Source organism: Anoplophora glabripennis, unplaced genomic scaffold, assembly GCF_000390285.2.
Source record: "Anoplophora glabripennis isolate ALB-LARVAE unplaced genomic scaffold, Agla_2.0 scaffold448, whole genome shotgun sequence".
Taxonomy (NCBI): domain Eukaryota; kingdom Metazoa; phylum Arthropoda; class Insecta; order Coleoptera; family Cerambycidae; genus Anoplophora; species Anoplophora glabripennis.
In genome coordinates, this window is record NW_019416548.1 from 18410 (window position 1) to 43455 (window position 25046).

Below are 25046 nucleotides of genomic sequence, written 5' to 3' on the forward strand. Positions count from 1 at the left end.
AACGGGTTACCCATTTTCTCCTTGGGGAAGTAAATATAAAAAAGACATCCTGAATATTTAAATTTCGATGGAATTTTTATTTCATAATAAAGTTTGGACTATGCCATTATGTGTGGAAAACAATATCAATTAAATGTCCTCCATGGAATCGTTTGCAGGACTCAATCGTTTTGAGGTATTTTCGAAGACTTTTTGACAATTCGAGCAATAACTTGGCCATAACTTGACGTATCTCGTCCTTCAATTGCTCCAAAGTTGTGGGATTGTTCGCATAAACACGGTCTTTCGCATAGCCCCACAAAAAGAAATCCAAAGGTGTTAAATCGCAGCATCTTGGTGGCCAAGCCACATCGCCGAATCTCAAAATAACTTGTCCTGAGAATTTCACGTGCAATAGAGGCATTGTGTGGCATATGGCCCCGTTTGTTGAAACCACATATCGTTCAGATCAAAATCTTCAATTCCAGGAAAAAAAATTCAATGTTCATGGCAGCATACCGCTTAGAATTAACGGTAACAGTGGCTCATTTGTCGTTCTCGAAAAAATACAGCACGGTGACGCCACTGGCCCACAATGCACACCAAACAGTCACTTTTTGCGGGTTCAATGGTCTCTCAGCTGTCACTTGCGGCTACTCACTACCCCAGATTTGTCAATTTTACTTATTAACATAGCTGCTGAGTGTGAAATGGGCTTGTTATTCTAACATCCAATTGTTGTACTCATGGCACAATCTATGATCAGCCGGCTTGAGTTTTTGTGTCAGTTGGACTTTATACGGATGGAGATGTAGGTCCAAATGCAAAAAGCGCCACAATGTGCAATATGACAGGCCCAAAATATTGAGCTAGCCGTGGAGTCAAAAGATTCGAGTCATCGTCAACACACTCACAGCGGCTATGTTTTCGGTTGAACGGACAAAACGATGATGTACAGGTCTTACGATGCCTGCTACCGATCCAGTCTTTTCGAATTTCCTCACTGTACTGGCGATTGTTTGCTGGGATGGACGATTATGTTGACCAGTTGACCATATTCACTGTGAAATGCAACCACCATTATCGTAAAATAATTTAATAATTTTAACTCATTGTTCGGTCGTAAAACGTTCCATATTGTGAAATGGCAAACCCTTAACTAAACAAATACCAGTCTGGATGACAGTGACTTTTGACAAATGTCTTTTGACAGATCTCGCTTCTATGTATAATATTCAATTCTAAGATCCAAAACTTTTAAAAGATTTATAATTTCATTAATTTTACTTAGCATTTCCCATTCACAATATAAATCATATATTTCTGTAAAAATTAATGGTCAATACAAGTTTTTAACGAAATTTTTCATTCACTGGCAGATTGGAATTGAAAAAAGTGATAATGATAGTGAAGACGAAGTTTTTGGAAATAAGGTATATCTGTTAGCGTTTTGTTGCATATGAGAGGAGAATAGTTTTTGCATGTCATTTTGTGTGTTACGTGAAAGAACTCTTTCATTTCACCATTAACCTGCATGTATCTGTTTAGGTGTTAGCTACCGATATATTTTCATGGCAGCATTCTAAAAACACAAAATGCAAAATAAAAAATTGTCTGAGTATTTTATCTGTCACTTATGCCTGTTTGCACCGAAGTTAATAAGGATTACTTAACAATAAGTCATTCCTAAGAAGGCTTAGTTCGTTGCACCATTCGCTAAGTATGAAAACAGATACTTAAATTTAAGTATCCCTTTAATGGATATTTAAGATGTTATTTAATTTAACATGTTTGGAAGCAGCACCGAAATTGTACAAGCTCAGCAGACATGGGACGGTTAGAAATACGAAGTAATTATTCTGCCTATATTTTGTATTTTTCATTTAAAAGCGAAATACAAAAATGAATGATATATTTGAGATATTTTATTAATTGGATTGGGAGTTTCTTAAATTATACATGGTCTACATGATTATATTCAGTGGCGGCTTTTGATTTAAATACCAGGAAGAGCAGAAAGTTTAGGTACAAAGTTTTGAAAAAGAAAATCAAATATAATCAGGTAGTTTTATTTGAAGTATTATTAAAATATAGGAACAATGTGCTCAACATTATTTTTTTCGTGTAAGTCCATTCCTCTGCTTTTGTCCCAAATAAACTTGTCAATTACTGTTTCATTAAAATTTAGTATTTCCCCTACCATTGATTTTTCAGTAGATAGCATTGCAATTGAAGATAGTATTTACAATCCAATTTAAACTTACAATCTTTTAAAAAAAAACACAAGAAACAATGTAAACAAATTACGTTTAATAAGAAAATAAAGCAGTGAATAGCTATTATTTGGTTACGGGCACACTAAATAGAGCCTAAACTGTATAGTAAATATGAGCTACTCCCATTATATCTACGCGATGGTAACCATGACCACTGTAGAAAACACTTTACAGATTTAGGGGCGATCCACGAGCAGCCCACATATTCAGTGTTTTTCAAATGAATTTTGCAAGTCGAGTTAAACTGACTGCAGTTTATAAATTTAACAGTTCCTTTTCAATGTGTTTCATAAGGCTAATCTATTTAATTGTCTAGATAACATTGTAAAATATGGACGCTATCGACGAATTTAATTTTTATAAAATATTAAATTATTATTATTATATAATATACAGGTTCGGAAAGTACCGATGGTCCATCTGCCGTTACGTGAGAGCGATAAAGTAAGACATATAAATCCAAGCGATAGAGAAGGATGTCTATACTACTACTTGATTGACTACTTGGCTGAGCCACTGGCATGTCTGATAAATATTTGTTTTACTCGCGATGTTTTCCCTGACATTTTTAAAATATCAAAAGTATTACCTATACATAAGAAAGGTGATTTAAATGAAATTGGTAATTACAGACCTATTTCCATCATTGTCATATTTGGCAAAGTCGTGGAGGTAATGCTAAAAAATAAGTTACTTGAGTATTTTGAAAAATACAAACTGTTGCATTCTGCTCAATTTGGATTTCGCAGTAAAAAGTCTACTACCAAAGCATTATTAAGGGTTGTAGAGATGATAGTGGGTTTGAGAGGCATGAACATTCCCTCCAGACAATGTGCGATCTGTCGAAAGCTTTCGACTGTGTTTCGCATAAAATTTTGTTAAACAAGCTTTCATTTTATGGAATCAGGGGTACACCTCTGAATTTGTTTAAATCTTATTTAGTAGGTAGACAACAATTTGTTAATCTTAATAATGTCATGAGTCAAAATTAGAGAGTGTTGAACATGGGGTGCCTCAGGGTTCTGTCTTGGGACCCTTACTTTTCATTATTTATATAAATGACATGCTATTTTGGGAAGAGAAATTGCAACATTGTACTTTTTGCGGATAATACCACTTTTATAAGCTCATATGCGAATGTTGCAGATATAAATCAGTCTGCGGCTCATTTGCTAGCAAACGCAGAAACATGGTTCTCGGCAAATGAATTGCAACTTAATAAAGCTAAAACCCAATATTTGACGGTCTCCAGCAATAGGAGTTTTGTGAACGGCAGCCATTGCAGACTGCTAGGAATTGCTCTAGATGACACTCTAAATTGCATCAACACATAACCGACCTTAGTACGAGACTGTCTAAAGTGTTGTTTCTCTTAAGACAGTTTCGTAAATTATTGAGTCCTCATATTTTAATAAATGTATACTTCGGTTTGTTTCATTCCCTGATCAGCTACGCCACTGTCTTGTGGGGCAATGCAGTTGATTCTAAAAAAATCTTTTGTCTCCAGAAACGTGCAGTGCGAATCTTAGCAAATGTGGGTAGCAGTGAACATTGCAAACCACTGTTCAAGAAATTTNCACCTCTTGAGGGAGTTTATTATAGAATTTTATGCAAGTATAATGGACATTCTTCTCAGTTAATGTTAAATGATGTATGGGAAATATTAAATTTGTATTTCTAGTATTGTAAAAGTTAGTTTGAAAACATTCCCTAAATAAATTCTTATTTTTAAAAGTGAAAAGTAAAATTTCTTGGATATATATGGCAAAAACTGTTAATAAACCATTTGACCTAAATCTTCCACGGCAAGACACACTTTGTACGAGCCTCAACAAACGCCTCAAAGTTATTTTTTGAGAAATGACCAACCTATTTATGTGGATACTTTGACCAAAGAAAATTATTCCATATCGGAATACAGACTCAAAATTTGCATAATAAATCACTTTGAGGGTTTTGAGATCCAAATACTTAGTCAACACCCTAATACTATAGCATACACTATTCAACCTTTTTTCAATGCACTCGATATGAAAGGACCAACTAAGTGTGTCATCTAAGTATATTCCAAGAAACTTCATATTTTCTTCCACTTTGCACTTTAATTTGAAACTGTCCGGAGATATATAGCTGCTTTGTCTTGTTTTAAATAACATAACATTTGTCTTATCCTAATTTACAACTAATTTATTTTTACTGCACCAATCAAGTATTCTATTGTAAACATATACAATTTTTTCTCGTATATCACTAAAATTTGACCCACAAATAAGAACGGTTGTATCATCAGCATACTGGACACAATAACCCTTTGTGCCGTCAATGTGTAGTGGCAAATCATTTACAAAAATCAGAAACAACAGCGGTCCCAAGATACTCCCCTGAGGAACCCCAGTTGTAATTGGTACATACATCGAAGAGCAGGTTATCCCACTTTTAGTAATAGTGACCTTTTGTCTATAAATAAATGTATACTTCGGTTTGTTTCATTCTCTGATCAGCTACGCCACTGTGTTGTGGGGCAATGCAGATGATTCTAAAAAAAATTTTTGTCTCCAGAAACGTGCAGTGCGAATCTTAGCAAATGTGGGTAGCAGTGAACATTGCAAACCACTGTTCAAAAAATTTTGTATATTACCACTGCCCTGTGTATTTATATTACAAACTTTAATGGAAATACATGCTCGCAGGAATATCGTTCCCCGGGTGTCTGATTGCCATAATTATAATACACGAGTTGCTTTGGCGAGTGATCTACTTGTACCTCGACCCAGATCAAATCGGAAAGAAATATTCTAAATATTAAATTATATAATAAACTACCCTGCCATATAACGGATATGAATGAGGGATGCTTCAAGATTAATATTAAAAAAAGTCTTTTATCTCACTATTTTTACTCTGTAGATGAGTATTATCAATCTAATATTTTCTAGATTATGTGGGTCCTGCAAAGTTCGACTATCTTTGGTATTTTGTGTGCTTTTATATTTATATTTATTAGTGTTCTAATTCACTTCACTGTTGACCGCTGTGTGCTATGTGTATACAAACTATGCCTTTTGTTTTCTTGTATTGACTTGCTATAAACCATGTACTTGTGTAAAATAGCCAAAAAAACTATCTATCTATCTATCTATCCATAATGAAAGCGTCTCATAGTCACCGCCCGTTTCGCCCTTCCACAAATAAGATCCACTTCTTATTTGTGGAAGGGCAAAATGGGCGGTGACTATTAGACGCCTTCATTATAGCCATCTTTCTCTATCGCACGGATTTCTATGACTTACTTTATCGCTCTCACATAACGGCAGATGGACCATCGGTACTTTCCGACTCTGTATAATATACATTACGTTTTTATGCATTGGATGGACATTTAAATACTGTTCGTGATTTAGGAGGCATTATCAAGACAATAATTGTTTTATCCATAATTTATAAAAAAAATGCATAAACAATTTCTAGACATTGAAAACTTTGATACTCAAAATCAGTACACTTTACTTCTTACTGTGGTCCTATGATGGGACTATGATTTGAGCTGAACAAACACAAAAATTGAAGGACTTAACATAACAGTAAAAAAACTACTATAAATAACTAGATTTCTGCTTTGTCAACACTAAAAAGATGTACTTAATTAACTATGGTTGATTATTCGGTGCAATATGCTAACAAATTAAGTATAATATAACTTTTAAGAAGAGTTTTATTAAGTTGTTCTTAGTATATCGGTGCAAATGGGCATTAAGCTTCAATTGACAACTTAACTTTAAGTTTTCGCTTTATGATTAATTTTAAAAATATAATTTTGTTTTCATCCATGTTTCTAATGGTTTTTCTTTTTTTTTTTTTTTTCTATCAATATGATAAGTTTGCACTTTGATTCTACCAGCATATTTTTTTATTTATTTTGTTCAACACATGATGTTTCGAATTTTGACACTGAATTTCATTTAATTGATAAATCCATAAAGACATAGGATAATTTTTCTATAAAGCAAAGAAATAAGCTACCATCACAAAAGCACCAATAGCAATTTTTAAAAGTTGTACTAATTTTATCAAATTATACTGATTTTGTAACGTTTATTGGCATATAAAAAACTAATTTTTAAAATTTCTGAAAATTGATTTTGAACTCTAATCATTTTTCTAATAAAACATTTATTCCATCGAAAAAATTGTAACGTTATTTCCAGGTAATAGATTTCATCCTCATTGATTCGAGAGCCCATGAAGAAGAAGAAGAACCGGAAGAGGAAACCGAAAATGAAAATGAGGAAGTTATAGTAGCTAATGGTGATAACGAGAAACGGGAGCCTGAAGCCCTATTAGTGCTGGCGGAAGAAGAATTGGTAGCTATAGATTTAAAAGATGAGAATTGGAAGATGATGAGCCTTCCTTATTTGGTATCGCTCCATGCGTCTGCGGTTACGTGCACCCAATATGTATCAGGTACAGTAATTGTATAAGGTGATACTTTGATAATAGGATCTTAACCTGTCTTGTTCAAAAAGTTGATAAACATAGGGTTGCCAGCTTTTGTTTATGACTTTTAGGGGCGACTTAATGAGATTTTTACAAAAAAAAATAAAAAATTGGGGCGATGAATTGTTGATTAACCTAGGGTTGGCGATTATTCTTTATAATTTTTAGGGGTGACTTAATGAGATAATGTGTAAACTGTTTTTTTAAATACTTTTAGAAAATGGCGCAATCATTGTTAAAAAACACTCTGCTTTTTTTTTTGTCAAAAAATTCTTATTTTCTCAATATTACTCATTAGGAGTGCCCGAGGAACTATGGGAACACGTAAAAGATGCAGGAAAAGTACAAACGAGCCACCTTTATTCCAATCGTTCCTGGCCTGTCGACGGAGGAAAGTTGTTGTGTTCAAAAGGGGCCCAGCCGAAAAGAGAACTGTTACTTACCGGCCACGAGGATGGTACGGTGAGATTCTGGGATGCCGGAGGTGTTACCCTAACCCCACTTTATAAATTTGGAACATCGCAATTCTTTTCTGGGGATGACCTAGAAGGTAACTACTCTGAATTTTATAAGTACTGCATAAAATATGACATACTTTTTTTTAGAAGTTCATCCAGATCCGGAAGACCTTGAAGAAGAGTGGCCTCCTTTCCGGAAGACTGGCGTGTTTGACCCTTATTCGGACGACCCTCGTTTGGCGATTAAGAGGGTGACATTGTGTCCTCTTTCTGGCACCCTGGTGGTCGCTGGTACTGCGGGACAAGTCGTTATCGCCAAATTTGACACTGAAGTTCTTGACGGACCCCTTAAACTTGCTTCTATGAATATCGTTAGTGACAGAGACGGGTTTGTTTGGAAAGGTCACAACCAGCTAACTCCTAAACAAGGTAGGTCTGACTTAACTGCATACAAGGTGTTGCACGATTATATCCACGAAATCGAACTTATGTTTCAATTTTGGGCCCAAGCGCACGACCTGTCGAAGTCCAGGTGTTACAGCAATCACAAGACGCAATCTTAATTCTCCTTATTCCCACGTTGGGCATACGATGTTTAAGTGTAATGAAAATTACACTGCGAATACTTTTATTTACCTCCGTAATTAAACTTTGTGCAAGCTTAATTCTTTTGATGACCAATTTGTTGGAACCGTGCCCCAACAACTGATCACCTGGTGTGCTTTAATTCCAAAATAAAATAAAAGCAAAAGTCTTCATTACGATGCGTGATATTTCACCGTTGAAGTGCCGAAGCTAATTTGGAATAAATGAATAAATGAAAATGTTCCGTTAAGATGCTTGTCAGACACCAACTGATTCGAATACTGAAGTCTAACGACTTTTATACTAAATCTTGTACAAATGCACTATGAGTGGTCTCGTGAGAAGAATTCGACAACCGTTAAATTCCGACGACAATATTCATTAAAAGCAAATACAAAATAATGACACCAATAATTATTGAGTACTTGCAGTTGACATTTACCTACTTGACATTACTGTGGTGTGGTGCATTTTATGCCAGTGAAAGGCTTCAATTCATAAAGTATAAAAAAATTTTAAAAAGTCTGATTTGTCTACGATTCGTACCAGGTTTTAATGGAATTGTTGAACACAAGGAATAATTGGTTATTTCCAAATTTTCGATGTTGATTTTCGATTGTGACTTGTCATAGTCATTAATTAAAAAAACTTATTTTTTTCAAGAAACAGTAAATGAAACTGCAATTGCTTTGACAGAGAAAAAAAATGGGGTAAAAATTGTCAAAAATTTACTTGTCTGCAAGTACACAGTCAAGATTAAAAGAACCGTTATGTATACAGGATACAGGTTGTCCCAGAATATGTGGGCAATCTCTCGGACCTATACAGGAGATGTTATAATAACATGACAAGTCCCTATAAAAATTCCCCTAGGAGACCTCCCCTCTGAAAATCTATTTTTTTATTAACTTTTAATATACTTTATGTAATTTAAGTATTTTTTAATACGATTTACATCAGATAAGACTATTTAAAAATTGACCAATGAAAACAATTTGGCTTATTTGGTTTGCCAGGGATGGACTAGCTGTAGCACAATAATGTAATTTTTTTACATCCTTTACGATAAAGGTACAAAATGAATATTTTTAGGTAGCTTAAACCTTAAACTAAGAAAAAGGCACTTGATATCGATAAAATTAACTGTTTTCGAGAAAAAACTATTTTTGTTTAATATCATTTCTATTATATTCTTGAAGAGAAATAAACCGATGAAATTTTATTTACATTTGTTTTTTCCTAAAAATAATTAAATTGCGCAAAATATTTGAAAAGTTATTAAAAATAATAGATTTTCAGGGCCGTCCTTTAGGGATCCGTATATTTGTAGGGGGGCCCTCTAAGGAAAATATTTATAGGTACTTGTAATGTTATTCTAACGTCCCTTGTATAAATCCAAGAGATTGCCCACATATTCTGGGACACCCTGTATAAACAAAAAATTAAATTGCAGTTTTAGATTTTCTGCTGCTGCCAATAACTCTTGTGTTTTTAAATTTGTTGCAAACAATATTAGGTAAACTTATAACTTTTCAGGTGACATACACCAAACTCGCGGTTTCCAAGCCAACTCCATACTTCAGCTCCATCCTCCGGCCGCTATAACTTGTTGTGTCCTTCAAGCAGATTGGGGCTTGGTTGCCGCCGGCACTGCTCATGGACTTGCCCTTCTAGATTATGTTAAAAACAAACCCGTTATGGTCAAATGCACGCTTAATCCAAACGGTAAGTTTCATCCATTGCTTTACCAAAAACGTTTGTCCCAACGTCGAAAATAAATTGGTTTGCAGATCTCACTGGTTCCGGTGATACGCCAATTTCCCGCCGAAAGTCCTTCAAAAAATCGCTCAGGGAGTCTTTCAGGAGGTTGAGAAAGGGCCGTTCAACCAGGAGGAATGCCACTAAGGAAGAGAGCAAGCAACAACCAGCGACTTCGCCCGCGGGTAGAAAACCACCAGGCGCTGATGAGACCTTCAACCCTCTTGACCCCAAGCCAGTCGAAAGACAAATAGAGGCACGTCCTGCTGATGACTCCATGGGTTCCTTTGTTAGATGCCTATATTTCGCGAGAACCTTCCTCGTTAGTGGTAAGTTTTAGTGTTTTTTTTATTTATATGTAATAGAATTGTGAAAGAAAAAATAAGCTAAAAGATACAAATTAATAGCCACAATCAACCTTATATGTATATTTTTATTAGAACAGAATATTGAAAAGAAATTAAAACTTTTGATTAATTTCAAATATACAGGGTGTTCCCTTATCAAACTTTGACAGATAAAGCTCACTTGGATTTATAAAAGGAAATTATTGAAAAACGTGATTTGAGCATTTTACATACATACAAACATGTATTTTGCATAAATTTTCCAATACTTCATTGTAAATTCTTTTCATTTTTTAATGGGTTTTGGATTACTTATCCATTTTGGAGCTACATCGTCATTGATGATTTTTTTTTTTTAATGGAAAGCATAATTTTTCAACTATTTTTGAAAAGCTCCCATTAGTTTTTTAACCTATAAAGGGTGTTAATGAACTTATGTCAAATATTTTTGCCACTCATTTGTGTTGAGTAAAATGTAATTTTAAAATCTACCACCATTTGCTTGCACACAAGCTTCAACGCGACCTATCCAATTTGCTCGCACGCGTAAATTGAGGATTTCTTGTATGTTCCTTGACGTAGTGGAAAATCCTCAGGAATAAGCTCTTGAACATGATTATGAAAAGTGTATAACTGAGCTTCTCTTAATGTCAGCCACACAACAGGATGCGAAATATTTACTTGCTGTGTGATGTTCCTGGTGCGGGGGCAAGTCGTTCAGGATATCTTGTACGGTACACTTGACAATTTCTGTCAGCGTTTTCGTTTGCTTCGACATAAATTATGAGCATATCACAATATTTGCGATGCGCCATTTTCAAAAGAAAATTTGGAAATACGGCTATTAAATGTACTATCGAAAAACAGCACAGCAATCGCTACAACAATGCATTACAAACTGACTTTCAAATACTGGCTTCATAAGAAGCCTATAAACTCGTAAAAAGTATTACAGAATTCTTTGTAAGTACTCGCCGTGATAAAATACATGTATTTCAGCAGTTCCAAACACATTTTTAATTAGCTTTTTTCTCTATAACGTTAAACTTCTGATACAAGTTTGTGATATCAGTTAACTCAGTTTTTACTCCTTTTTCACCCTTTTAAATTTTTGTTATAAGTTCATTAACACATTCATTAATTTCATTATTTTGCGCCATTTACAGAAAAACTATATTAATGGCTCATATTTAAAAAAAAAAAATTCACACAGTACTTTAAAAAACATCTGTTTTAAGTACATAAAACTTGGAATAGATCTTTTCCTACTTCAAGATTTCCGAAACAGTTTTCTTAATCTTTGACGATAAGTTCCGATATGCAGCCTTGTTGAAAAGTTCTTTAAAAGAACTTTAAATCATGAATCATTTTGTACATATAAAATCATCATAAAAAAAATATTAAATTAAAAATAAAAATCGGCATATTGAGCATTTCTCCCATAAAAAAAACTCGACTCATTTTCAAATTTATGCGCTACTTTATAAACGCACTGTATATAAAATAGAGCACCTTTAATGGAACACACTGTATATACCACAGAAATTTTAACTCAAAACTAAATGAATATAATTTAATATAAAAGAATTATTTTCACGTTAATTTTGGGATAATTAACTATGTCTAATAAAGTTTGGTGACGCCAAGGAACACTCTGTATATGTAATTGTTATATTCTGTGGCATTTACGATGTTTATTTATTTTTACAGCCCTCAAATAGTGATTAGTAAGTTTTGGTAAGCTTACATTTACATATATAGGGTGTCCAAAAGAATTTGTGTTTTTTTTGTGTTTGTTTATCCTAACACACTGTTTGTAGGTAAAAATGTGTAATATCCGTTTTGTACATTTTATTCCTTAAAAAATATAAGGGGGAATTCCCCATTCAAAATTAAGGCAATAAGTTCCTATCAGCATAGGTCCAATTTATTTTGTTTTTTCAGGTACAGAATGTTAAAATTAAATAATTTTGTAAAAAAGTATGTACACCATTTACTTTATTGCTTTTCGATGGTTACACCGATAACCTGAATTTTCCTGAATACAATTACAGAAATTGATGAAAATGGTTACAGTCGCCCAAATTTTGAAATAAATTACTAAAAAATTGAAGAAAACTCTTTGCCTTATTTTTGGCTGGAGAATTTCTTTTGTTAGTCAAGGTCCACGTCTTTAAAATACCCTGTATTAAGTACTTAACTAATTAAGAAAGCCAAAAATTAAAAGAATTACCATTTTGTTTGCTATAAGTATTTAACAAGGACAAGGAATATACGAGCGGGGATCCAAAAATAACCAGACGAAATTTGCTGTGTGCACCACTCTTGTAGTTCGGGCTTCTCCTGCTAGATGGGTGTTATGTAACCCCTGAGTCAGTTTGCCAAATGGTGTCGCTTGAGACGGTTGTAGCAAGCCTCTGAGATAGTTTTTGTGTCACCACTATTTTGATCTCTTCGAATTTTTAAAATGTTTGATATTCGAGAACAGAGTGCTGCATTGACATTTTGTTTTCTGCTCGGTAAAAGTGCATCGGACACGGTTGATATGTTGTCTCCAGCTTATAAAAAACATGCCTTGAAAAGAACTCAAGTGATTATTGGTTTTCGCGATCAAATGCGATGACATGTCGATCGAAAATATTTAATACCCGGGTCGGCTTTCCATCTTTTAAAACTGATGGAAAACGTGGAAAAAATTTGCGTGCTTGTGTACAACGATAGTAAGCATACTACTGATGTACTTTACTAAATTATGTGGTCTTTTGTGGAGCTCAGTGCAACACACTTTAACCGAATATTTTTTGCAAATTTGTCCCCCGCTTGTTGACTTCTGATCAAAAGACTCCTCGTGTTGCTGCTTGCCGTGACTTGTTGGACCGTTTGGAAGTGGACAAGAACTTTTTCGACAAAATCTTCATCACCAAGGATACATCGTAGTGCTATGGGTACGACCCTGAGACAAAGGACTGGAAGGCCACGAACTCCCATGACCCGAAAAAGGCCCGGCAAATCAAATTGTCTGTGAAGACAATGTTTTTAGACTTTCGTAGCATTGTTCATTCAGTGTACGCATCGAACAGTGAACCAAGTCTTCTACCCGAAAGTGTTCGGTTGAAACGGCCTGATTTGTGGCAGAGTGGGGACTGGTTGCTCCCCCATGACAATGCTCCAGCTCGCACAACCATCTCTGTGTGTGATTTTTTTGGCAAAAAACCGCATGACATCCCTTCTTCGCCCACCCTACTCACCGGATGTCACGCCCTGAGATTTTTTTTATTCCCCCTAATGAAAAGAGTGTTGAAAGGGAACCGTTTTGCAGATATTCCAGAAGTCAAAAGAAAACCAAAGGCGGCGCTGTAACTCATCGGACGGGACGAGTACAAAAGGTGTTTCGCACAGTGGAAAAGCTTTTGAACCCAAAAAAAATTTATTCTGTATTATTTAAAAGTGATGCCCAGTTATTTTTGGGTCCCCCCCTCGTATATTATGTCTCATAGGTTCTTTATTCCATAATTTATACATAAATGTATAAGTAGGTCCAAATAAAACTTTTTAACCTCAACATACAATATTGGGTAAATTAAAATTTGGCCGAACTTATACGACGTAAATATGGTCCTTGTCTGTTTTAGTACAAAATACAAACCCGACACTGTGGGCCGGTACCAATAACGGTACGGTATATGCTTTCACAATAATGGTGCCTTCAACGTCAAAACGAGAAACAGATGACGTCACTTGTCATTTAGCCAAAGAGATACAACTAAAACACAGGGCTCCCGTCATAGCAATAGCTGTACTCGACGGTTCCAACAAACCTCTCCCCGAACCGTTAGAAGTGGAGAAAGGCGTGGCGCCTCTGCCGGACACCACCCAGGCACACAGAGTGATCATCGCTTCAGAGGAACAGTTCAAAATATTTACGTTGCCTTCCCTGAAACCGTTCTGTAAATATAAACTAACTGCACATGAAGGTGAGCTTTTACAATTTTATAGTATTTTTGTGAACTATAATGTATTTTTTTTCAACAAAACTAATCCGGTGTTTTACATAATATTTATCAAAAGTCAAAACAAATCTTTTTGATGTGGATACAATCATGTATAAAATCGTTTATCGCAGCACAAGTCCATAGAATTGTCGCCGAGTTTAAAAAAAATTCCTATGCTTGTAAGAATTTTTGTTGTTTTGCCAAATTCAGTACAATTTGTAATTATAACCATAAATCTTCTAGACTTGTCGTCGCAGACTATTATTACTTAATAATCAATCGTAAATATAAAAATCTTGACTTTTCTCTAATTTTTGTGAAAAGGAAATGGTTAATATTTGATTCTGGAATGTTTTTCCATTCTCGAATCAAAATTTCATCAGTGAACGCAAAAGAGGAGTTTTGTGACAGAGATCAATAATAATGGTTTTAGGTGCAAGAGTGAGACGAATGGCTTTCGCAAACTTTACCTGTCAGTTAGATACTTCGACTACGATGCATTCCGAGGTTGATTTAATGTGCCTAACGAATATGGGTGACTGCCTTGTTCTAAGCATTCCAGACTTAAAACGACAGTTAAATGCAGCTGCTATTAAAAGAGAAGATATAAAGTAAGTTCTGCACTGTAGAATTTCCAAAAAATCGTTTTTTTTTTCTTAAAAGGTAGTTTGAACCTTCTATAATATGAGGCAAAAGGTTTTATACATGAATTTTTTTTTTTAATTTTGCGTTTTTCCTGAAGCGTGTCGAGCGTCTCTCATACGGCTACCTGCGCTATGAACATACTCGCTCGGAAGGTATCGCCTACTTTCTTACCTATTGATTTATAACTTCTCTAATACACTGATAGATGTCGTTAGGGAATATGCGTGTACAATTCAAGCAAAATTTTCAAACAAAAGTACGTTGGTATAGCGTCAGTGCACGTTCATGTCTAAAACTCATTTTAAAACTTTAAACGCATTTTTCTTGAAACACGCTTTTTCAAAACGGCACGCACCATAATTCCAACAATTTTCAATATTTTCTTTTGAAATTTTAACCATATATTTAAAACACGTACGGATTTTTCGATAAGTTACTTTAAACAATTGTTATAAACAAATAACTGCCCTTTTTTCGTCAAAAATTTAACGTTTTACTTCAAACACTTGCCAATTTTACACAAAACAATATTTTTACAATCCCGTACGTGTTTCTCTAGCTATACTCATGTAGATTAAGAGCAAAATTTTTTTTTGTTCCATCTTGAAATTTGCACTAGTTCTAGTGTGTGCCGCGGAACGCCTCAACGGCAACATGCTTCAGGAGAATGGCTCTAGTGCTGCCATTCTGAAATATTTTTTTAAAGAAAAAAATTTTCTGTACACTTAACACATGCCTTATAACATACTTAAACAGTTTTTTTCTATTACCTTTCCTTCTATTAAAAAATTGTCGAAAACACGCTTTTTTAGGCCGTTACAGTGGTGTAACCCCTTAAAATTTGAATTTAGGTGATCAAAATAATAATAAAAAAACAATTGAAAGAATGTTTTTCTTCGTTTTCTAAGTACAGGGAATTGACATTTTTTTTAATTTGCTGCTTTAGCTGGTGTTTCAAATTTTAGGAGAACTTAACTTACTCCTTACACCCTGCACATCCTAAAAACTAAAATTTCAATAGAAATTTACACCTTACCATCATTACTGAAAAAATATTGTCAAAATCGGAATAGCCATTTGCAACAAAATAGACATTTATATTGGAGCCCATTTTGAGTGGGTAAATAGCTCTAGTCATCAATTTGTCTGCAGAAAAAACACTGGTGTAAATTTTTTAATTTTCTAGAGCAAAAAATATAAAAAAATGCAAAATTTTTGCATTAATGATCTTTTCAAACTTCTTTTTTTCATTTTATTTAACATGTTCTACAAAAGAAATTTTATGACTTTTTTTTTGTGAAACGGGTAGTTCTAGAATTATTTTAGTTTATTAAAATTTTTGGTACTGGTAATGTTAATTAAAAAAATAATCAATGGAAAATGGTCCGTTTCTCGAATAAAATGGGAAATATTAATTTATTAAAATTAAAAATTACAACTATTGATCAGAGTTCTAAAATACCTAATGATGTCGAATTTCTGGGATATATACAGGGTGTCGCGCTTAAATGTAACTTCTTTATTTTTTGTCCGATTTCAAAAATTTCTTTTTTAGAACGTAGGCTAAAAAAAATCTATCTAACTGTGATACTGCTGTTTTTATTAATGCAATACACGGCCAATTAGAACGCGTTCTTTTGATATCAAAATGGCTAATTTGTATTAGCGATTTTTTTCCCAAAAAACAGATTACATATTCTCATTCAGCATTCCTTAAAACATCTTATCACCAAGTTTCATCAAATTCAAAACATCAGGCGAGCACTCCATGATGTCGCGCTTAAATGTGATACAAACTTGAAACTTGTTTATTTTTTTATCCTACATTCTAAAATCATGGAGTGCTCGCCTGAAGATATATCGAATTTGATGAGACTTGGTGTTAAGACGTTTTAAGGGATGCCAAATGAGAATACGTAATCTGTTTTTTATTTCAATTAGCTGTATTGACATAAAAAAAATGCGTCCTAGTTGGCCATGTATTGCATTAATAAAAACAGCAGGATCACGGTTAGATACATTTTTTTTACCTTACATTCTAAAACAGAAATTTTTGAAATCGGCCAAAAAATGAAGGTACAGGCTTGTATCACATTTAAACACGACACCCTGTATAGTAAATTGTGATATCTCCAGTACTGATTGACATAGCAAAATTCAATGGGTTTTTATCTTTAATTAGATAAATTAGCCCATATTTCAGCATTATAAGTGAATTGTCCATATATTAGAATTTTTTTTCAAACCTCGAACGAAGTGTCCTTATAGAACTGTATTCTTATTTTGGCCATTCGAATTCAACTATAAATTTGACCAATTAATTTAAAAATGCCTGTAAAAAATTATGAAAATATTTTCTAACGTCAAATTTTTCACGTTCAGTGGAATATCTTCGCTTGTGTTCACGAAAGATGCCCAGGCTTTATACCTACATTCCTCTTCCGAACTGCAAAGGATATCTTTGTCGGCCACGAGAATCACCATGGCTAGATGTTACCTGCCTCTCCCCGTCGGCGCTAGAGAGGACACGGTTTCTGAAACTGCGTCGGACAACGAACGTGAGGGACAAGACATTTCCACCGATGCCCCTTTAGTTAACGGCAACGCTGAAAGTAAAGAGGGCAGCGTTGAAGATAAGGTGATAAATTAAGTTTGTTGTATGTTTCTCATCGTAATGTTTGGTTTTTTGCGTAGTCGGAAGACGTGAGGTCGAACGGGGAGGAAAACCAGCACAATATGACTGTTTCCAGTAGCGTAGGCGATATAACGATAGACAGCGTGAAGGACCACTTGGGTTCAGGTGAGGAATTAAATCGGAGAATATCGGGCTTATGTGTTACAAAAACAGTCACAACAATCATCAATACGAATGAAGATGGGGTGACCTCATCCAACACTACCACCACGACTACCGCCCAAGCAGCCCAAGATACAAGTAAGTGTTTGGCTTTCATATAGTTTTATTGCTCTGCAAAGTTTTGCTATGCTTTTGTTTTTTCTTTTTTTTTGACTATTACAAATTAAATACAAAGTACGACATCTTTACAAATATTCAAATTCATTTTCAAAATAGTTTTTATCAAGCGATTTTTAAGTTTTACTGTATTAAAATTTTAATTTTTTCTTAATTTTCTTATTTTTAAATGACCATGATTATTTTTATTTATTTCATTTTATTTCTTAATTTTCTACAAACTAAAAAAATGGCAGAAATTCATAATTAATATTTCTATTACACCCTATATATTTGATACGCATATTTCACATTAAATTTATTTCATTGACAATAAAATTGCAATGAATTAAATTATCTGTTTAAGCACAAAATAGCATCAAATTTTAGATTTTGATGGAGTAAATTAAAAAATTTTTAATTTTTGCTTGTTTAAAATAATATTGAAACTACAATCTGTTTATCAGTTTTGTTATACAGGGTGTACAGATTTGATGCGGTATAGTTGTATCAAACTGGAGTGCATTGTATGATTTCGATGATTAATTTTCTATACAGGGTGAATTTTCAATGTGTGCATATACTTTAACTGAGCTTAGCTGATTCTCCATATACTTGTATACAACTACTCATAGTACACAAGTAAATAATCAGGGAATTGATAATAAAAAAAATATAAATAAAACAATAAAATAAATAAAAAAATAAAATAAAAAATAAAAAAAACAAATAACGAATCACTAACTACAGTGAGTTAAGGGTTGATTTCACACCTCACCAAATCAGTAAAAAGTTTTTTTCTCGGTTTCACACCAAAGCTGAAACAAAAAATAGGCAGAAAAAATATTCTACACTATACCCAAGAAATAGCATTCCTTAAGGAATGTGAATTGCTACCCAATTAGCAAAAAACTCAAAAGATATTAGCACTAAAAAAATGCTAATTTTACATAAGCTACTTCAACACGTGGTGTAAATACGTTATACAGTGCAACCCCTTTAATCTGAACACATGTTAATCCGATCACACGCTAATCCGAATGGTCAAATCTGAACGATGACAAGAAAAGACTAGATCGCTTTGCGCGTACGCGCGTAGTTGGCAGTCGTTCGCGCCTGTCCGCCCAATGTCAATTTGTTTGCCGATAGCGAAGAACCTGTTGCGTGTCGTGTTTTGTATAACAATTTTGGAGTTTTTTTGGAAGAAAAATAAAAAATGTGAAAAGCGTAAAATAATACATGAAGACCACAGGGGAAAAGGGGGTATGTCACAAAATGTTAGTTTTGAGAAAATCGAATTTTAAAGTTTGAACACTTACTTATTTTTATCATGTTGATAAATTTAAATAAAAACTTACTAGTTTTATTAGTGAAAGTATATTTAACAAGTCTTTAATAACAGTGTAGCTAAAAACAATATGTATCTATACAAAAAAGTAAAAAAATGAAAGCCATTACCCATTATTCAGGGGAAGAATGGGTATTGTCACAAAAATATACGCATATTCTGGTAAGTAAGGAGGATTGTCCAGTTTTACATTTTCTTCTTTCCACACTTCTTCTTTTTGCCTTTTTCACTTGAACTATTTGTAGTTTTTTCTTGCACATTTCCACTTTTCTTTTCTTCATCTGTGTCAGGTATATTGTCATGGTAATATTGGGCTTCTATAGAACAGAACTTTTTCAGATCTTGCAAATTGCTGAACTTTTTATCTGATATTGGAATGAGGCCTAAAATAATATAAAAACATGAAGATCTAGGCATAACATAAAATACTTATAATAACAGACATACCTTCATATTTTCTATCAGGAAATAGAAATTCATTACGTTGCAGAACAGGCTCAGGCTTGCGCCGCTTCTGAATTGGAGGCAGTATGGGATTTTTCTCCCACGGTCCATTAAAGGAAGATATATGTCATATTAGTCGCGGGTTAACAATACTTGCTTCTATTTCTCTAATTGGGCGTGTTGGAAATGTGCATTTATTGTTATAAGGTAATTGTTTGAAAAATGTATCCCAATCCCGTAATATTTCGTGAGATGTTTCGAGATCTTCGATATGAAAGGGTGTTGGCTTATTTCTAGATCTTTCAATTTCCTTCATCCACTCGTTTGGAAGCTCAGCAGCGTGTTTTGGTTTATAATTGCGATATTTCTGTCACACTCTAAGTAAGAATGTCCTCTAATTGGGAAAGTGATTTTAACAGACTCCAGTTTTTTCCTGATATGAACAATATATATATTTGATCAAATTATAGTTTTTATTTTGCCCTCCGCACGAATCACAAAATATCTCCACATGCTTTATATTTTGGTCAAGGTAATTTTCAATAAAATGGTGTAACATTGAAATAACTTCGTCGCTTCCCTTATTAGCATTCCCTTAACGGACGTATATGGACCTTCCCCGTTTTTATCATTTTTCATTGGATATTCCCCTTTTTTTCCCTGATGCGTGCTTTTCAAATACGAATATTAGCAGACTGTGCTATCTTTTTACAGTGGACACATTTTTATAATAAAGTATTGAGGTTTGCCTACCCGCTGGCGATGTCGGTTCATTTTTTGATATTTGGGACATTCCCCCTTTTTCTCCTGTGGTCTTCACATGTATGTATATGTAACTACATGTTTATGTTTTACCTTATATAAGTTTTGTGTCTTATATGATTTGTATTCATATTGTTATAATAAAATGTTACATAATATACATATGTACAAATCTTTATAGTATGTTCGATAATCCGAACGATTCGATAACACGAACAATGCCTGGCAATGTGGTGTTCGGATTAAAGAGGTTGCACTGTATTCACTTTACTGTAAAGAAAAACGTGTATTAGCAAAACCTAAATCAATTTTAACAAAGCTGTTAAATAAACAGAAGCAGTTAAAAGATTATACAATAAAAAGGACACAAATAAAGTCATAGCAGGCCGTGTAGTGGCAACATCACTGCATTAAGACACCCTGTACATATAAATAAACATTGAAATTTTATGATGCTCTCAAATTTGATAGTTCCAGATGAAATCTGATCACCCCGAATATGCATGTGCATGTTAGTAGGTGCAAGTTGTAGTCATTAGTGCTACAAATACACGGAGACACTGCTGTGTCTAGATCCTACATAAGAGCAGATGTCTACTTGTGTACTCTTGCGAGAGCTGAAGCAGCTCTAGCCGGCACATTGACGTATGTGTAGACACATCTACACTAAATCAGCGAGAGCAATGTCACTGATACTTAATCTAGCCATACTGTCTGGATACTGCTCAATCGGAGACTTCTATTTCCACATAAGTATTTGACACCCATGTCATAACACATTCAAGTGTATTGGAAGTTACAACATACGAGGGGGGTATCCAAAAATAACCGGAATTTCTTTGTAAAAAGCATTTACTTTATTGTTTTTCAAATACACCCTTAATCTACTTCAAAGTACTCTCCATTAGCATTAATGCACTTGTCCAAACGTTCATTCCAGTGTTGGAAGCATCTTGCAAGCACCTTCGTGACATTGACTTTTACGTGTTTGACATCGGCAAAAAGCTTCCCTTTCAAGTCCCTTTTCATACTCAGGAAGAGGAAGAAGTCCGAGGGTGCCAAATCTGGCAAATTGAGCGCGTGAGTCAAGGTAGTTGTCTTCGTTGAGGTCAAAAACTGGCGAACACTGAGGGCCGAGTGCGCGGGAACGTTGTCGTGATGCAGGAACCACTTGCCGGAATTCCACAAAGTCGGAAGTTTTGACTGTTGTTTACTTTCTGGATCGTACCCATAGCACCATGATTCGTCACCTGTGATGATTTTGTCGAAAAAATTTGGACTTTCTTTGAATGCGTGCTTCATGTCATGACGGCTTGAACGCGACAATCCCTTGGATCTCCGGTGAGAAGTCTCGGCACGAACTTTGCTGCCAATCTTCACGTCCCCAAATCAACATTCAAAATTCGCTGAATTGAGCTCCAGGACAACCCGGATAAGTCGTCGAGTTGATCGATTGTCCTGCGTCGATCTTCATTGATCAGATTACGGATTTTCCGGATGTTGTCCTCACTTCGAGCAGTTGAAAGGCTGGAACGGGGTCTGATCTTCAATGGCCATTTCTCCCTTTCTAAACCACAAAAACCATTCGTACACTTGAGTTTTACAAAGAGCATGTTCTTTATAAGCTGTTTGCATTATCACAACAGTTTCCGCTGCGTTTTTGCCGAGTAAAACACAACTTTACAGCTGCACATTGTTCGTAAGAATCAGCCATTTTTTCGTGTTACGTCTGCACTGCACACATACACACAGAACTGCCAGAGAAACCACACTAGTTGCTGTCGGGTGACGCCGCTTGGCGGAATGACTCGGGAGAGATCCTACAACTGCCCTCTGTTGTCGCAACCTGGTACACGAAGCGCAGCATTACGATTCCAGTTATTTTTGGGTCCCCCCTCGTATTTACTAGTTGTTTATTACATAGTTATTAATAAATCCAATTATGCAACGCAATCTAGGGACTCGGCTAGCCATTTTCTTGTTTCATCTGCAAAAATAAATCGCAAACTGCATAATTTGCATCAACATAAATTAATAATAATGTATTACAATATCTTGCTTCTCTATGTATGGTGTAACCTTTTCTAGAAGAACTTTGAAATCAGCAGCAGCCATATGGAAAAAAAAAATATTTTGTAGTATTGCGGATCATAACATTTTACCTCTTAAAACTGAACTGAAAATACTGAACAACCTTGCTTCATTTTTTGTTGGTAGATCTATATTTTCTGTTATTAATCTTTTTTGTAACAAGTACAGCTGCTATTAATTGACGTTTCACATTAGACTTGTATTAAATGTGTCCCTGAGCGATATAAGGATAATACAGGGACTGAATAGTGAAATTAATCAATTATCGGAACACTACTTCACTTTTCAAATGTCACATGTACATGTAAACAAAACGAAGTCTAGCGCCTCAAGTATATGGAACTGCTCTAGTTTGCTGTAGACATCTCTTCTGGAGCAAAAATTTACCTGCACAAGTAAACAATTTAGACACAAATGTCGACACTATGGTGTCTCATATACAGCGTGTTCAAAAAGTTTGGAATCCCCCCTCTATCTCAGAAAATACTGCTCAAACAAAAAAATAATTAAGACAAAAGTTGCAGGGTTTTGAGTGAGCAATCGAACGGTGACCTTGACCTTGAAGGTCATTTAGAGGTCAAGTTGAAAATTTTAAATAGAACCGTATACTTTTGATCCCGGAAATGGTAAGAGCGAAAAATTTTACATTTGAATGTGACCATGACCTTCAAGGTCATTTAGAGATCAACCTGAAAATTTGAAATGGAAACGTATATTTTTGACCCCGGAACGGATCTCATATATTGGACTAAAAATTTGATTAAAAAAGTTTTCAAATTGACCTGTAAACGACCTGCAAGTTACATTCAAGGTCACCGTTTGATTACTCACTTTTAACCCTAACATCTCGGTAATTTTTCCACTGATGAGAACCTTCGTAGACAGGCTGTTGGAAATACTGTGACCATTTCCGGGGTCAAAAATATACGGCTCCGTTAAAAATTTTCAGGTTGACCTCTAAATGCCCTTGAAGGTCATGGTCAAGGTCACCGTTGGACTGCTCACTCAAAACCCTGCAACTTTTCTCCTAATCATTTTTTTGTTTGAGCAGTATTTCCTGAGATAGAGGGTGGTTCCTACTTTTTGAACACCCTGTATACTTCGCTTAATGCATTCGTTAAAAAAATGTATTCTTTTCTATTTTTCTGCTAAATGAATAAAATAATTGTTTAAATAAACATGGTATCTTCAAAACATTATTTAAAAGGTTGTAAAATTGTAAAATGCTTGGCTAAACTTGAATAATTGATTCTACATAAAAAATTAACAAAAAAAAATCCTTAAAAAATATGTCCTAAAATGTTTCATTATTTAATACAGGGTATTTAAATAATTAAACAGAATGAAAAAGATTGACTTCTTATATTCTGATATCATTATACCTTTAGTAATAATTAACCAAACAGGGTATGACATTTTGCTGTTTTTCTCGATAACGGTGTAACATGTAGCAAGAGTACATTTTTGTAAAACCCTTATCTATCATAACAGTAAGCCTTTTTCAAATGTCTCAGAAGGAAAACAGTTGGACACGAAAATTACTTAGTATTTGCCAAATGTTATGGACGATAACATTTTTTTATAATATCAAAGAAACAAGTTTTATTTTTAGTTTTAACGCCCCCCTGTAACTCGAAAATAAATCAGTTTCAGACACATGTTTTATATAGGCTTTTCGTTAATTTGTAATGTATACATCATTCAAGTTTGGTCAAGCATTTTAGTTACATCCTGTATGTGAACGTTCACCAGTTAGACCGATTAGGTGGGTATGCTTGTATTTGTTTTGGTCAAGAAAAATATTGCTCTGAATGTTGTATTATAAGTGTACCTGCTTTAAATGTGTTTTTTTTTGTTATCGCTTTGTAGTTATAGAGAATCTGACGGACGGATCTGGAACAAAATTAGAGGTTAGAGATATTTGTTCTATGATGTCTTTATAACTAATGCTTTATGTTGTAACACTATAAATTAACATTATTGATATTGTGTACTATTTGTCGAATTATTAAATATCTAACCACTACAAATTTTCTATATAGGTGGTAGTGTAGAAGGTTTTAGCTTAGGTGATTTGGGAACCAGTTGTGATCCATATTTTCTATCTTGCTAAAACTCAATAGAACTTTTTTATTCTGTATAGATTTAGCATATGTCTGTTTTATAACAAAATTTAAATATATGACTGCATTTACACTAAAAAAAAAATCAACATTTTCTAAAAATAAAATAAAAGTAAAAATTTATACATTTTTTGTCACAATATTAAATGGAAAAACTTCAGTTTTAGATATACAAAAAGTTATTAAAAGAAAATGTACCGATGAAATAAATAAGTAGTAAAATAGAAAATAGAGGATTACTTTACTTGGTTTCTATCTCGCCTAATACGTTCTCTATATTAGTTGCTTTGAGATACATAAAAATTGGAAGGTCTTATTTTCTATTCTATTGTATATATTAGAATGGGATAAAAGGGTAATTTGTTGTTAAAAAAATATTCTGGATGTCAAAATATTTTAAAAAGGCTGTGACTGTGTCTGCATAGTTTTCCAATTTGCAAGTATTAGATATACATTTTCCCTAAAACGTTGATAAAAAAATTCTAGGAAGAAAATGTTCAGAAATGTTTTGGTTTTGAGATATAGAGCTGAAATTACAGAAAAAAATTATTTTCTAAAATATGCCTGGAAATGTGACGTAGATTAAGGAAATTTGTGTCAATTATACAGGCCAACAAGGAAAAAAAACGCAGAAAGCAGACAATATGTCCCCGAAGATTATGATGTGCCGAATCCGAATCTGGCCTCTGAATTGACCCATCATCATAGGTTTCCGAGATATTCTAACCTAAATGTGTAAAAAACACGTTTTTTTCAGTTATCTGACATTGCGAATAAATTTTTTTTTTTAA

General features: G+C 34.1%; 1 protein-coding gene across 1 annotated transcript in view; it reads left to right on the plus strand.

Annotated features, from left to right (window-relative positions):
• LOC108912745 (lethal(2) giant larvae protein homolog 1) overlaps positions 1-25046 on the plus strand; it is a gene marked incomplete at its 5' end in the record, with an annotated part of 36914 nt that overhangs the window by 7953 nt on the left and 3915 nt on the right. Inside the window, 9 exons of the mRNA XM_018718124.1 lie at positions 6461-6716; positions 7048-7299; positions 7355-7636; positions 9329-9517; positions 9583-9879; positions 13530-13871; positions 14323-14500; positions 16917-17172; positions 17229-17469. Coding sequence (XP_018573640.1) covers positions 6461-6716; positions 7048-7299; positions 7355-7636; positions 9329-9517; positions 9583-9879; positions 13530-13871; positions 14323-14500; positions 16917-17172; positions 17229-17469 — 2293 coding nt within the window. The remainder of the gene's footprint in view (positions 1-6460; positions 6717-7047; positions 7300-7354; positions 7637-9328; positions 9518-9582; positions 9880-13529; positions 13872-14322; positions 14501-16916; positions 17173-17228; positions 17470-25046) is intronic.